General features: G+C 61.0%; 4 protein-coding genes across 8 annotated transcripts; 2 read left to right on the forward strand and 2 right to left on the reverse strand.

Moving 5' to 3' along the window:
* Positions 1 to 169: 169 nt before the first annotated feature.
* Positions 170 to 2,187, reverse strand: LOC139676349 (folate receptor alpha-like). 5 transcript variants are annotated; one of them, XM_071565259.1, is made up of 6 exons: positions 2,154 to 2,167; positions 1,883 to 2,002; positions 1,557 to 1,746; positions 1,172 to 1,360; positions 963 to 1,094; positions 170 to 612 (listed from the first exon to the last, which is right to left on the reverse strand). In XM_071565259.1, exons 3-6 carry the CDS (start codon positions 1,707 to 1,709, stop codon positions 223 to 225), a joined length of 864 nt encoding a protein of 287 aa, XP_071421360.1. In that variant the 5' UTR covers positions 1,710 to 1,746; positions 1,883 to 2,002; positions 2,154 to 2,167; the 3' UTR covers positions 170 to 222. The 5 variants fall into 5 exon arrangements, with proteins under 5 accessions (XP_071421360.1, XP_071421324.1, XP_071421332.1 ...); XM_071565223.1 differs by having other exon boundaries at positions 1,557 to 1,716; positions 1,883 to 2,187; XM_071565231.1 differs by having other exon boundaries at positions 1,557 to 1,713; positions 1,883 to 2,186.
* A 1,094-nt stretch (positions 2,188 to 3,281) lies between these two features.
* On the forward strand, positions 3,282 to 5,295 carry ANAPC15 (anaphase promoting complex subunit 15). Its single transcript, XM_071565271.1, has 4 exons — positions 3,282 to 3,488; positions 4,592 to 4,651; positions 4,728 to 4,865; positions 5,024 to 5,295. Exons 1-4 carry the CDS (start codon positions 3,291 to 3,293, stop codon positions 5,069 to 5,071), a joined length of 444 nt encoding a protein of 147 aa, XP_071421372.1. The 5' UTR covers positions 3,282 to 3,290; the 3' UTR covers positions 5,072 to 5,295.
* A 726-nt stretch (positions 5,296 to 6,021) lies between these two features.
* Positions 6,022 to 7,227, reverse strand: TOMT (transmembrane O-methyltransferase). The gene is made up of 3 exons (XM_071565322.1): positions 6,966 to 7,227; positions 6,550 to 6,746; positions 6,022 to 6,342 (listed from the first exon to the last, which is right to left on the reverse strand). The coding sequence occupies exons 1-3, from the start codon at positions 7,225 to 7,227 to the stop codon at positions 6,022 to 6,024; spliced, it is 780 nt and encodes a 259-aa protein (XP_071421423.1).
* Positions 7,228 to 9,198: 1,971 nt separating this feature from the next.
* Positions 9,199 to 13,750, forward strand: LAMTOR1 (late endosomal/lysosomal adaptor, MAPK and MTOR activator 1). The gene is made up of 5 exons (XM_071565355.1): positions 9,199 to 9,328; positions 10,974 to 11,119; positions 11,778 to 11,855; positions 12,363 to 12,489; positions 12,793 to 13,750. The coding sequence occupies exons 1-5, from the start codon at positions 9,287 to 9,289 to the stop codon at positions 12,883 to 12,885; spliced, it is 486 nt and encodes a 161-aa protein (XP_071421456.1). The 5' UTR covers positions 9,199 to 9,286; the 3' UTR covers positions 12,886 to 13,750.
* The last annotated feature ends 633 nt before the right edge of the window (positions 13,751 to 14,383 follow it).

Below are 14,383 nucleotides of genomic sequence, written 5' to 3' on the forward strand. Positions count from 1 at the left end.
CGTGCCCCCCGTTTTGCCAGGCACTGTGGTTTTTGGGGGGGGGGGAGGGGTGTGGCAATGCCAGGCAGCCGGGCGAGTTGGTGCAGTTAAATGGGGGCGATACCTCACTTTGTTCCCTCAAGAGAAGCAGGATCAGATGCCCCAGGTCCCCCAACCATCCTCCTGCCACTCACTGATCTGACCCCTCAGCCCCACAACACCAAGCAGGTCAGGAGTGTTTATTCACCAGACACATGCCTGGGCGGGACTCAGCTTGGGGACATCCCAAAGAGACACAGAGCAGCTTGGCGACCCTGCTGACCACCCGCTGCCTGCTCCTGCCTGCAGCTCCTCCTGCTCAGAGCAGGGCCAGGAGAGCAGGGGGCAGCAGGGCCAGCAGGACAGGGAGTGGGGGGGCTGGAGGGCCATTGCCACGGGCATAATACTGGGCGACAGCAATGTTGGGGTTCCCCTGTGCAGGGTCGAACCACATCTGGATGCAGCGGCCACTGCCACGGTGGTGGGGTGTGTAGCGGTAGGAGCCAGACCAGATCTGCTCACAGAGCGCGGCCCCCGTGGGGAACACAAACTTGAACTTCTGGCACATGGTGCCTTGGGGACACTGGTTGGTGCCTGGGGTGGGCAGGGGGTGAAGTGGGTGAAGGCCTTTGGGAAGGGGGGCAGGTGTTCCCCTGCCCGTAGTGTTCGCATCCAGATGTGTCCTGCTGGCTTTACTGGGGCAGGGGGTAGACCTCTGCGTGGCACAGGAGCCACCACCTCGTCACCCTGCACTCCACAAGGACCCTCACTCCCCTGGCCCCACTCAAAGGCACAAGGACCCTCACCAGGGTGCCAGCAACCCACATCAACCCCACCCCATGGGGACCCTCACCCCTCAGACCCACTCACAGCCACCAGGAAGTGGGGACCCACAGTGGGGTCCAGCCGTGATGGTGGGGACACCCCCCGCACCCGTCACTCACCCGTTGTCCAGTTCCAGCCCTTGTGCCAGTTGGTCTTGCAGGTGACAGCATCCTGGCAATCCTCCCACCACTGCTCACAGTCCTCCTGGCACAGCGGCACATCCAGGATCCGCTCCTTCCGCCAGCTGGTGTCTGCCTGCAGGGCCCCCAGTTCACCCCAGTTCACCCCAGGGTTTCTGGCAGGTAGGGGGGGCAGGGTCTGCACTCACCTGGTCAATCCATGGCCCCAGGTTGGGGGAACACTCGTACAGACACGTGTCCTGGATGAAGTGGCGCTTGCATTTCTGCGGCATGGCCCCGCAGTGGTCCCAGTTGAAGTTGTACAGGTAGGACTGGTCCTCGTGGGCTTCCAGGCTGGTGTTGGCGGTGCAGCAGGCGTTGTCCTTCCAGAGGACACACTGCACACAGGGCAGCTGGGGCTCAGCTGGGACCCACCAGGGTTCAGCTGGGACCCACTGGGAGTACAGGAAAAGCACCAGTGCCCACAGGGAGGTCATGCTGGGTGATGGAGCCCATGTCGGGGTACAGAGCCCCACAGGTGACCCTGCAGTGAGTGACACCAGTGGGTGCTGCAGCAGTGGGTAAGGACCATACCTGCCCGTAGAGCTGCCCCTCAGGGCCAGGCTTCGTTTTGTGGTGCTTGGCATCCATGCAGATGTTGAGCAGCGAGTCCCCTGTCACCGTGGCTGCTGCGGCAGTGGCAGCTGGCCAAGCCACCAGCACCAGCAGTGCCAATGCCGCCGCCATCGCTCTGCTGGGGCCGCGGTGGGTCAGGACACCAGCACTGAGGGACGCAGCGACAGGCAGGGACAAAGTCCCCCACGGTGCACGTGGCAGCGTGGCAGCACATGGTCACTGCCCAGGACCACCGAGGGGGGCCAGAGATCTCCTCCGGGGGTGTCGGGAGCTGAGGCTCTTACCTGGCAGGGCGCTGGGCTCCAGGTGCCACGGGGAAAGCACAGCTAATCTCAAAGGTCGGGGCACGGCACAACCCTTGGCCACCAATCACAGGATGTAGGGACACGGCAGGTTCGGCAGCACTGTGGACACAGAGAAGACGGGGCACCACGCCCCAACACCCCACTGTGTCCTGGACTGACCCTCGCGCCCATCCTGGCCCCCCCAGCCCTGCATGGAGCCAGGATTTGTCCTCCTGGCGCCAGGCTGGGGCTAACGCCAGCCAAAATCTACCCGTGGCTGTTTTTCTGTCCCTCCCGTGGGAGGCGGCTTCGTGCAGTGACAGCCCCAGGGGCAGGACCTGGCCTCCCACCCCAGCACCCGGGAGTCCCTGTGACTGCCCTGAGAGGGTAAGAGACATCCCCGGGGGGGACACACAGGTACTCCTGTGGGTTCACAGATGGTCACAGGGTGGGGACAGGTACCCCTTATAGGTACTCCAGGGGGTCACAGATGCCCCTGGGTGGGGGGGGCAGTAGATACCCTGGAGGGGGCAATCACCTGTGACTCGGGGTACAGAAACTGTTCAGCACCAGATATCCCCCGGGGCAGCAGATACCCTGGGAAGGGCATATGCCTCCAGGTTCACACATGATGGGGGGGCCAGACATGCCCCTGGGGTCAGACATGCCCTGGGGAGGGGGGCAGATACCGCTGGGTGGGTCAGAGGTATCTCATAGGGGTCGCAGATATCCCTTCTGTGGGTGACAGATACCTCTGCCCGTGAGTGACAGTTGCCCCCAGAGGAGCAGGTACCCCATGAGGATCACAGATATGTCCCCACTGGGGTCACCAATAGCCATGGGGGGGTCACATACCTACCATGTGTCACAGATACCCTGAGGGGAGTCAGCGATGCCCCCAGAGGTGTCTCAAATCCCCGGGGGTCACAGATACCCCAGCTGGAGTCACAGATGCCCCCAGGGGTGTCCCATATCCCCAGCTGGGGTCACAACAGCCCCCGCTGGGGTCACAGATGCCCCCAGGGGTGTCCTATATCCTTGGGGGTCACAGATACCTCAGTCGGGGTCACAGCAGCCCCCACAGGGGTTACAGATGCCCCCAGGGGTGTCCTATATCCTTGGGGGTCACAGATACCTCAGTCGGGGTCACAGCAGCCCTCGCTGGGGTCACAGCAGCCCCCACAGGGGTTACAGATGCCCCCGGGGTGTCCTATATCCCCAGTTGGGGTCAGAGCAGCCCCCACAGGGGTCACAGCAGCCCCCAGGGGTGTCCCATAGCCCCAGTTGGGGACACAGGCCCCGCCTTTCCTCCTGTCAATCAGCGCTGGCCCCGCCCACGCCGCGCCGTTCCGGTTCGTGCCGTGGGCGTGGCCTGGGGGGACGCGGCTCGTGGCCCGTCCGTGCGCGCATGCGCGATGTGCGAGGCTGGTTCCGCTGTGGGGCGGCAGGGCCGCACTTCCGGCTCGGCGGCCGGGGGGGCCCCGCCATGGCCACGCTGTTCCCCTCGGTCCTGCCGCGCCTCACCGAGGCCCTCTGGTTCAACCTTGACCGGCCGTGCGTGGACGAGACCGAGCTGCAGCAGCAGGAGCAGCAGCACCAGGCCTGGGTGGGCGCCGGGGCGGGGCGGGCCGCGGGGCACCGGGTGCGAGGAGGCGAGTTTGGTCCCGGGGCTGTGAGGAAGCGCCCGCTGCGGCCCTGCGGCAGTGCCTGGGGGGGCCCGGAGCGGGGTAACAAGTTGGTGTTGAAGCGAGGCTCCTGCGGCAGCCCCCGGTGTTTGAGGCATCTTCTCCCGAGGGAGGCAGGGGCGGGGTGTGATCTGGTAACTCACCGTAAGGGCGGCCGGTGCTTCGGCGTCCCCGAGTATGGGGTGGGAAGACATCTGTTTGATTAAAGCTTTTTAAAAAGTCATCTCTCGGTGATTAAGTTATTATAATTAAATAAAATAGTTTCAATCAATTAAACCCCCAGAACCTGGGAGAGGTTCCGAGTCCCTCTGGGTGGGAGGTCCTGCGTATTTTAATTGAGCTTTAATTGCGTGCTGCGGTTGTGTTAGTCTGGCGGAAGAGATGCCTCAAATTTGGCGCTGTTTTGATTAAAAAGAAGATAAGCTTAATGTTTGAGCTTCTCATGCCACACATGGGGACGCCCCCTCAGCCGCAGAGTGTCGTTGCCGGGCAGTGCAGGCAGCTGCCTGTGACCACTGTGCCCTGCCTGCAGCCCCGCTCTGTGCCCTTCCTGCAGCAGTTCTGTGCCCTGCCTGCAGCCGCTCTGTGCCCTGCCTGCAGCCCCGCTCTGTGCCCTGCCTGCAGCCCCGCTCTGTGCCCTGCCTGCAGCCCCGCTCTGTGCCCTGCCTGCAGCCCCGCTCTGTGCCCTGCCTGCAGCCTCTGTTCCCCTGCCTGTAGCCGTTCTGTGCCCTGCCTGCAGCCGCTCTGTGCCCTTCCTGCAGCAGTTCTGTGCCCTGCCTGCAGCCCCGCTCTGTGCCCTGCCTGCAGCCTCTGTTCCCCTGCCTGCAGCCGCTGTGCCCTGCCTGCCCCTCGCCTGGGGACAGGCAGGGGATCCCGGGGACAGCCGGACTCCTCGGGCAGCCGCCGGCTGTGGATGGCCGTGGTCGGGGAGTGGCAAAAGCGGGAAGGGCCGGTTTGGCAGCCGGGAGGTGCGCAGGCGATCAAGGAGCTGTCGCGGTGCTGACCCGCCTCTCTCTCCTCCCAGCTCCAGAGCATCGCCGAGAAGGACAACAACCTGGTGCCCATTGGGAAGCCGGCGTCTGAGGTGGGTGCGCGGGCGGGCAGGGGGGAGGCGGGGAGGCTGAGCGGCTGGCAGGGCCCTGGAGCTGTCCTGTCCGCAGCATTATGACGAGGAGGAGGAGGAGGATGATGAAGATGATGAAGACAGCGAAGAGGACTCTGAAGATGACGAGGACATGCAGGATATGGATGAGATGAACGATTATAATGAGTCTCCTGATGATGGGGAGATAAATGAGGTACATAGCAGGGCTGGGGGCCCCACTGAGACCCCAAAGCAGGGGATATGCAGTGTGTGGGAGCCTGAGCATGAACCTCAGGTGGTGTCTCATCTCTTCCACAACCCACTGCTGGATCTCTTCTCTGGTGGGGGACCTCAAACTTCTCCCTTTTCCAGGTGGACATGGAGGGGGCAGAGCAGGATCAGGACCAGTGGATGATCTGATTCTGCCATAGCCACACCAAAACAGAGGCTGGGGGAGAGCCCTTGCCCCCCATGGCCTGGGGACGGGCAGTTCAGTGAAGCTCCTCCTGGCATGGGTGCTGTGTGGGGTGGGGGGCCTTGGAGTGAAGCGCCCCTGGCGGAGTGGAGAGGCAGCTGCCACTGGGCACTCTGGGACTGACACTGGGGCTTTATTAGTTTTCTAATAAACTCAGTCTTCAAGAGAACCCCAAATCTGGTGTCTGAGGCCACCGGGACAGACAAGGGTAGCCACGGAGGTGCCACACAGGCAGGTGCAGGGCTGCTTCCCACTGTGCTTCCCCGGGGGTCTCTGCAGACCTCCCCGCACAGCCACGGGGGGGAAGCAGCATGGGCAGGCGTCACACGGGAAGCAAGCCCCATCTATCCCCCAGTGCTCCACACCACAGACCACAACAGCCACAGCTTTCCCTCCAGAGCCATTTTGAGGCTGCGCACGGTGCGGCAGGGCCCAGCAGTCACCGGGGCTGCCGCGGGGCAGGGGCTGGCTGCCCGGTCACTGGGGCCTCTGTGGGGCAGGGGCTGGCTGCCCGGTCACCGGGGCCACCGCGGGGCTGGGGCTGGCTGCCTGGTCACCGGGGCTGCTGTGGGGCAGGGGCTGGCTGCCCAGTCACCGGGGCCACCGCGGGGCTGGGGCTGGCTGCCCGGTCACCGGGGCCACTGCAGGGCAGGGGCTCAGTGCCCGGTCACCAGGGCCACCGCGGGGCAGGGGCTGGCTGCCCGGTCACCAGGGCCACTGCAGGGCAGGGGCTGGCTGCCCGGTCACCAGGGCCACCGCGGGGCAGGGGCTGGCTGCCTGGTCACCAGGGCCACTGCAGAGCAGGGGCTGGCTGCCCGGTCACCAGGGCCACCGCGGGGCAGGGGCTGGCTGCCCGGTCACCAGGGCCACCGTGGGGCGGGGGCTGGCTGCCCAGTCAGCGCATCCCAGTGTAGCGGAGCTCGGCAATGCCATCGGGAATGGCGCGGAAGTACTCCAGGCTGGCGCGGTGCACCTTGCAGCGGTATTTGCCACAGGTCTTGGTGTACTGCAGGAAGTGGGGTGCCCCGGGGAAGAGGACATTGTCGGCCAGGATGGTGGCCCCCTCAGCTAGTAGCTGGTGGCTCTCCAGCAGCCGCAGGTCGCGCAGGTAGCAGCGCTTCCAGTGATCCATGAAGACAAAGTCGGCCTTCATGAGGCCATGCTTCTCCCGCAGTTGGGGAATCACCTCCTCCGATGGGCCCACAATGAGCTGCACCTGCACCACAACACCCTCAGCCCCTGGGGTGTTGTGTCAGGGTGCCCACCCACCACGCGCTTCACAGAGTAGTGAGGTGTCCCATGTGAGGAAGGACCTTTCTCTTCCCAGCAGGTGCCTCAGTCCCTGCTGTGGCAGGGAAGGACCCCTGCCCCTCTCCCTGGTATCAGGCGCTGCGGTGCCTTTCCCCAGTGCCTGGGCACTCACCATCTGCTCATCGAAGCCGGCCAGGCGGATGACCTTCTCAGCCACAGCGGCGTGCTGGGGATTCCCCTCGATGGTGTAGAGGCGGGCGCCAGGGGACAGCCCCTGTGCCAGCAGCACGGTGCCGTAGCCGCAGTAGGTGCCCAGCTCCAGCACCCGCAGCGGTGCCCTCTCCAGCAGCAGCCGCTCCACGATCCGCCCTGACATGGCATCTGCCTCTCAGCACCCGTGCCCGCAATGCCACAGCCATGCTAGTGGTGCCAGGACCACTTCAACAGCGACATGGCCATGCCAGTGGTGCCGTGACCACATCAACACTGTCACAGCCATGTCAGTGCTGTCATGACCATGGCAATGGTGCCACAGCCATACTAATGGTCTTGCTTGGTGCAGTGTGTGTGAGCAAGGGTGGTACTCACCTTTGGCAGGTCCCACACAGCTGAGGTGTTCACAGTGATAGCACCATTGATCAAAGGTCTGCAGGACGTGGTGGGGGTCGCCAGGGATGGCGTGGGCCAGCAGGTACTGGAAGGCACGCTGCTCCCGTGGGATGCCAGTCAGCCGGTCCCGCAGCCAGGGCACTACCACAGCCCGGTACAGCAGCACCAGATAGTGCCGGTACCGGATCAGCAGAGTGACAAGAAAGGGGAGGAAGGCCAGTGCAATCGCCGGAGACACCATCACCAGGGAGTGAGGCTGTGGAAAGAGCTCCTACATGGGGGATACTGGGGTAGGGGTCCTCCCAGGGTGCCAGCCCCGCAGCTCCCACTCATGCCATGAGTTGGCTGTGCTCAGCACAACCTGGAAGTGTCTCTCCCTGGGTTCCAGTGCTGCTGGGCCTGCAGGGCTGGGGCACTCTTGGATGCTGTAGGGGTCCCTGTGCTAGAGCTGAGGGATGCTGGGGACTCATCTGCAGAGGTCCCAATATTAAAGTCTGCAGGACTGGTGTCCCAGGGAGGGTTGGACTGTAAGGAGCACTGTCCATCACAGCACCTCATACCCTGCCTCAGCCCAGCTGTTCTGCCCTCACCTCCCATATCCTGCAGACCAAAACCTCCACCCCACAGCCCATTCCCCCCACCCTGAGCTGTCAGGGGTCCCCAGACACAGCCTAAGAACAGGGCCATGGGGATGGCACCTACCTGTGCCCATACGCCACAGACTGACAGAGGCAGGCAGTCCAGCGTGGGGCCTTGCTGCCACTCAATTATTGATGGTGTCTCCTTAGCTACAGCCACCACTGGCTCCGGTTACCAGCTCAGAAGAGCAGGGACCAGGCTGGGGCTGTGGCCTGACCCTGGGCTGCAGAGGCTGGCCTGAGCTGTAATGCTGATACAGTATCAACTGAGGTCCTGACAATGGGGTGCCAGTATTGGGGTGCTGAGGTCCCAAAACTGGGGGCTGAGGCCCAAGTACTCTCATGCCGATACTGGGAGCTCTGGTCCTGATACTGGAGCTGGAGTCCTGACACTTGGGCTGGAGTCTGATACTGAAGCTGAGGGACCCCAACACCTGGATTAGTATCCTGATACTGGAGCTGGCGTTCCCATACTGGGGCTAGGATCCTGTTGCAGGGGCTCAGATGCCCATTCTGAGGCTGGAAGAGTACATGCCAGGGACTGAGGCTGGACTGAGAGGTGTTTATACATTTAGCAAACAAACACATTAATGTTCACTGGCTACAAGTTACCTAGTTCTCTCATTAGTTAGTATTCTGCCTTCTATTGGCTATATGATTTCCTTGCTTCATAGTTTAATTAGTCTGCATCCTCAATCTTTCTTTCCTTTTGAGTCAGTGGGTTTCTTGGGTCAGTGGTTGTCAGTCAGTTGTCCCAGTCTCCCAGTGCCAGAATTACCTGTTGACCAGTCGGGGCTGATTCCAACACAGCTACTGAGTTGACTTCATTTCTTCCTTATCTTGGGAGTCCTGCAAATGTGAAATTCTGCATTCCCCATGTCCAGTCAGTAGCATATCCTTCTGCCCAGGCTTTGGGAACCTCGCCAGGGCCAGGATCCATGAAGTGTGTCAAGCCCTGAACCATAACAAGGCAACTCTACCAACAGGTAATTTATCTTTCAAACACCTGGACATCAAGGGCACTGGGGAACACTGGTGGCACCAGAGGCACAGGGAGCACTGAGAACATGGGGGTACTTGGAGCTCTGGGACACTGGGAACATGGGTGCACTGGGACCAGTGGGACCACTGGGAGCAGTAGGATCAGTGTAAGCACTGCAGCATGGGAAACATGAGGGTACTAGGAGCATGGGGCACTGGGAACACTAGGAACAGTGGCAACATGGAGGCACTGTGAACATTGGGGCCATGGGAATCCTGGGAACATGGGGCATAGGGGACACTGGGAGCACTGGGAACATGGAGGCGCTGGGAGCAGTAGGATCAGCAGGAGCCCAGGGAACCTGGGCGCACTGGGAGCATAGGGGGCACTGGAAGCACCAGTACCGGAAGGAGCGCTGGGAGCACAGGGAGCTTGGGGCACTGGGGGCACTGGGGGCACTGGGACCAGTTCCGGGGGGTAGCCGGGGGACCCGCACGTGACCGCGCGCACAGGGCCGCGTGACGCGGCGCACGCGCGGGAACCGCCCCCCTCCGCGTGACGCTGGGCGCGCGCCCCCGGCGGCGGCGGGTGCGGCGCGCGTGCCCTGGTCACGTGTCCGAGTGACGGCGCCCACGTGAGCGGCGGGGCCGAGCCGGGCCGGGCCGGGCCGGGCGCTCGCCATGGGCTGCTGCTACAGCAGCGAGGCCGAGGCCTCCGACCAGGTGGGGACGCGGGCCCGGGGAGGGGGCGGGCGGCAGCCTCGGCCCGACTCACGGCTCCCCCGGGGCTGCCCGGACAGGGAGGGGACCGGCGGCGTGTCCCCCCCCGCCGGGGCGCGGCCCTTCCCCGCTCCCGGAACAGCCTCTGAGCGCCCTCCCGCTCTCGCCGCCTCCTGTCCCGCGCCGCCCCGTGTGCGCTGGTGCCGCGGGCCCGGGGGATCGGGCCGGAGCACGGCCCGCCTGCAGCCCCGGCAGTCCCAGGCCTCGAGAGGCGCCGGCGGGAGCAGCGCCAGCTTTTCCTGCCCGGGACGGCGTGACCGCCTCGCGGCCCGGGGGTCGGGGGAGAACTGGGTCTGTCACCTGTCCCGCGAAACTTAATCCGCGGGTGCGGCTTGGGCTCTGCCCGTGCCTTGCCAGGGAGCTCGGCGGTGACAGCTCGTCCCCAGGGGAGCCCAGCCGGGGCCGGGCCGCGAGGAAGGAGAGAGGCCTGAGCTGTCATGAGGGAACTGCTGTCCTGTGAGGAGCTGGAGATGTCACCGAGTGGAGGTGTCGAGGAGTGGTTGCATTCCCAGCTCTCCCAGGGTCACAGGCTGAGCATCCTCTCAGGACAAGACAGACACTGAGAGGCTAAAACGTGCCTAGAGAGAAAGGCAGCAGAGCTGGGGAAGGGTCTGGAGCACGAGTCTGATGAGGAGCAACTGAGGGGGCTCATCCTGGAGAAAAAGAGGCTCAGGGGGGACCTTCTTGCTCTCTACAGGTGGGGGTCAGGCTGTGCTCTCAGACAAATGGTAGTACAAGAGGAAATTGCCTCAAGGTGTGCCAGGGCAGGTTTAGGTTGGTTATTAGAGAAAATTTCCCTGAAAGTATTGTCCAGACCTGGCACAGGCTGCCCATGGCAGTGGTGGAGCCCCCATCCCTGAATGGATTTAGCAGATATGTAGATGTGGCACTTGTGACATGAGTTAGTGGTGGCCTCGGCAGTGCTGGGGAATGGTTGGACTCAGTTGTCTTGGAGCACTTTTCCAATTCTAACGATTCTATGATCTTGGTTTCCTGGGAGTTTGTGTCCGTGGTCTAAGCTGGGCTCTTTCTCCAGCCCCTGTGGCACTGCTCAGCCAACCCAGAGGATTAAGGCCTGAGACACAGCTCTGCCCCCCTTTGATTGAGTGGAGGGTGTGCCCTGTGACTCTGGGAACCCCCAACCCCATGCTGTGGTAGGTGGGGTTCACCTGCCCACACGAGCTCCCCAGCTGTGCTGGGGTGGAGACCAAAGGCTAGTGGGGTGTCTGTGGTGCCTAGTTGGGGGTGAGGCCACTGTAGGTCCTCATTAGCTGCAAGGTTTCAGCCAGGTCGGTGCTGGCAGTGGGCTCGTGCCTGCAGGATTGGCCCCTCCAGACATGCTACTTCGCACTGCCTGATTTCAGCCACAGTTGGCCCCTTTGTGGCTGGGGAGGCTGGAAAAAAGCAAAGGAATTGGGGAAGAGGATCATGACCATTGCCTCAGGAGAGCCGAGGCTGTGCTGGGTTACCACCAGGGTGCACAGGAAGCCCCCATGGCTGGTGGAGGGTGAGATACGCCTCATCCCTTGGGGTGAGCAGTGATGGTGTGGGGGAGCCAGGGCTGATTCTCCTCTTGCCTTTTCCTTAGGAAGAAGAGACAAAGCGGCTGCTGGAGCCAGCAGCCAGCCCTCCCAGCAAGGTGCTGAATGGAGCGGAGCAGAGCTACCACAACCTCCCGTCAGCACGCACCGATGAGCAGGCCATGTTGTCCTCCATCCTCGCCAAAACGGCCATGTAAGCATTGGGCCACACTGCCTGGGTGCTACTGCACAGTGAGGCGGGCAGCCGCCTCAGGGACACACAGTGAGCCTGGAATGCAGCACACAGCTAGGGAGCTGCCTGGCTGTGGGTCCAGTGACCAGCTGTGGGTGCTGAGGGGAAGGAGGGAGCTATGGCAGAGCCCCACACGTCCCTCTGCCTATGGACAACCTCTTGCCTTGACTTTGAGCCCCATGAGGACATGGAGACAAGACTCCAGATGTGAGGTGCCCCTTGGCTGCTGGACTGGGAATAGGGGCAAGGGCTGGGGATCCCCCTGCTCCAAGGTGGGATGAGCAGGCCACTCCATGGGGACGTGGAGAGGGTTGCTGGGGGAGCACCAGCAGTGTGTTCCCTTTCAGTGAGGCTTCCCCCCAAATGTACAGGGGCAATATGGAAAGGGGGCTGCGCCCAGCCTGGGTGGGAGGACTTTGGGATGCTTATGCTCCCCTGCCTGGCACACTCATGTCCAGCTGGCAGCATTCATGGGGTAAGTTTGGTCTTGAGATGTTTGTTTTAGGGTGCCAGAGGGTACTGGATTTTGGCTGCCCTTGTCAAAGGATGCTCTGAGATGGGGAGGGAACTTGGGGGGGACCATGAGCCTGCAGTGGGACCTGCTCTTGTGTCTCTGCAGCAACATCATTGACGTGTCAGCAGCAGATTCCCAGGGCATGGAGCAGCATGAGTACATGGACAGAGCAAGGCAGTACAGGTGGGATCTACTCTTCTCCCTCAGGGTGCCCACAGTCCCTCACAGCCACATCCCTGGGCAGGACCCCGGAGGTTTGGCCTGGGGGTAATGAACTCAATAAGCAGTGGGGCTGCCCTGTCGTGGAGAGCAGGGTGCAGCCCCATGCCTTTCCTCTGCCCTCCCAGCACTTGGAGGCCCATGGCAGTGCTGGCAGCAGAGCCCAGAACAGAGGGCTTCTGTGTTCACGCAGCCCCTTGGGACACATCACCCCATCAGCGGGCTGGATGTGACTGCTCCTGCTTGAAAGGTGTACTTTCAGTAGCTTCTAGCTCCTGCTGTGTTGGAGAGCTGGAAGCTCCCTCATCCTTCTGCCATGGGGACCGAAGAGGGCTGGGTGCTGGGAGTGCAGCGGCACTGCTCTCCCTCCCTCCCTCCCTCCCACTTGGGAATGCCAGGTGCCCTGGGGTGCCACCCCAGCTGTATCTCCCTGGGCCTTGGCACGGTGCTGATGCTGCTCTCCCCTCACAGCACACGCCTGGCCATGCTCAGCAACAACCTGACGCACTGGAAGAAGCTGCCGCTGCTGCCGTCTCTAACTAACCAACCGCATCAAGTGCTCGCCAGTGACCCCGTCCCCTTCGCAGACCTGCAGCAGGTGAGCCAGGCTGGGCTGAGCCCTGGGACCCTCCAATGCTCCCCATCCTGGAGGAGCAGCATTGCCCTCCCCACTTGCCCAGAGCCCTGGCAGGACTTGTTAGTATTGCCTTGATAGCTGATTTGTTACAACTTGTTAACTTATTAGTGCAGGTCAAGTTTAAGGCCTTGTTAGAGGAAGTGAAGTCCAGGACAGGTTTAGGGACTTGTTAGGGCTGGGGGCTAACCTCCTGCAATGGTTTCTTCTGGATAACCGGGAGTTGCAGGAGCCACCAGTGACACAGCCGTGTCCTTGTATCTGCAGGTGTCCCGGATAGCTGCCTACGCCTTCAGCGCGCTCTCACAGATCCGCGTCGACGCCAAAGAAGAACTGGTTGTACAGTTTGGCATCCCCTGAGCCTGCGTCCAGCACTGCTGCTTCACTGCTTTGGGTTGTTTTGGGTTTTTTCCCATTTTTTTCTGTTTATTTCCCTTCCTTCCCCATGGTGCTGCCACGGAACTTGGACAGATATCCTGTTTCCTGCCGAATGCCAAGACACCCATCACCGGCACCTCAAGCCCACCTGCACTGCTGGAGGCTTTCTCCTCCTTGTGGGTGGGTGTGTGTGGGGAGGGGGCTGTAAAGTAAGAAATGTCGGGTTTTTGAGCTCCCCAGGTTCCGGCACGAAAATCACGATGTAACCTCCCATAGGAGTATGATCTGTGTTCTGATTTATTGTTTACATCACACACACACATATCGCATATTCTCTCAGTCTACGAATAGTACAGGAATATCATTGGTCAATGGCTAGGGCGTGCTACCAGCTGGATTGGTGCTTCTCTCAAAACTATGCCTTTCTGTATCAGTGTGCTTACCTGCTTCTCCCAACGGCTGCCACATTCTATCGTTTACTGCTCTTCTTGAAGCAGGCTCAAGGATACAGAGGCCCCGTTTCCCTCTCCATGGCCTGGGCTGTGCACAAAAACTTCTAAGTTCAAATTTCTTCCAACAGGGCTGTGTCACCTGGACACTGCCTTGCACAGGGATGAACACAAAGGGAACACCTGGCACAAGGAGGACCCGGTGTAGATCAGCACCGTGCACCACGTCACCAGGACAGGTGGGCTGGAGCCAGGTGGATGTGATGCTCTGTGTGGGGCCCGGTGGTTGTGACACCCTTCCTGCTCATTTTTACATGTTTAGACCTTTATTTTGGGTTGTTCTTTTTTTTTTTTAATTATTATTTTTGGCCACAATAGATAAAACCATGTTCATCCAGTGCCTGTCTCCACTGTTCTCTGCCGTCCGCAGCATGGATGTGGTGGGAGAGCCCAGGGAGAGCTGTGCTGTGGTGGGGAGGGGACACACACATCCCACTGTCTCTTGTCACCTCTTCCATCATGTCCCTTGGGGCCAAGAGGATGCCCCTGGGCAGGGGATGTGTGATGACCCACTCTTAAGAAGGGGAAAGAAGCACCTAGGATTTGTAAATGCTTATGGTCAAAAAGAATGACTAAAGTGAGAGGGTCTCCAAACAATCAAAAAGTTTTATTAGTAAGTGATGCATTCAGCATGGAAATTGGAGGTTACCTTTTTATGGACAGGTTTTCTGACTCTAGAGATGGATTTGTCACTTTCTATGCAAATTTGTTATCATGCACAGTCTGTTCTTTTAGGCCTTTCTGGAAATGGGTTGAAGGGCTTTGGGGGTCTTTGGTGGTCCTAATCCACCCCCTATAGTTCATGCCCACTTCTTGGCCTCATTCCTGTGCTTGTGCTATACTGTGTTGTACTTATCTCCAGGCAATACAACAAGGATGTTTGTACCAGGAAAGTCCTGATCTGTCTCCACCTGGCCCTCTTCTCCAGCCACAACTTGTTCTTTATCATGGTGTATTAATATCAATAGTCT

Source organism: Pithys albifrons, chromosome 1 (assembly GCF_047495875.1).
Source record: "Pithys albifrons albifrons isolate INPA30051 chromosome 1, PitAlb_v1, whole genome shotgun sequence".
In the NCBI taxonomy this organism is placed as follows: domain Eukaryota; kingdom Metazoa; phylum Chordata; class Aves; order Passeriformes; family Thamnophilidae; genus Pithys; species Pithys albifrons.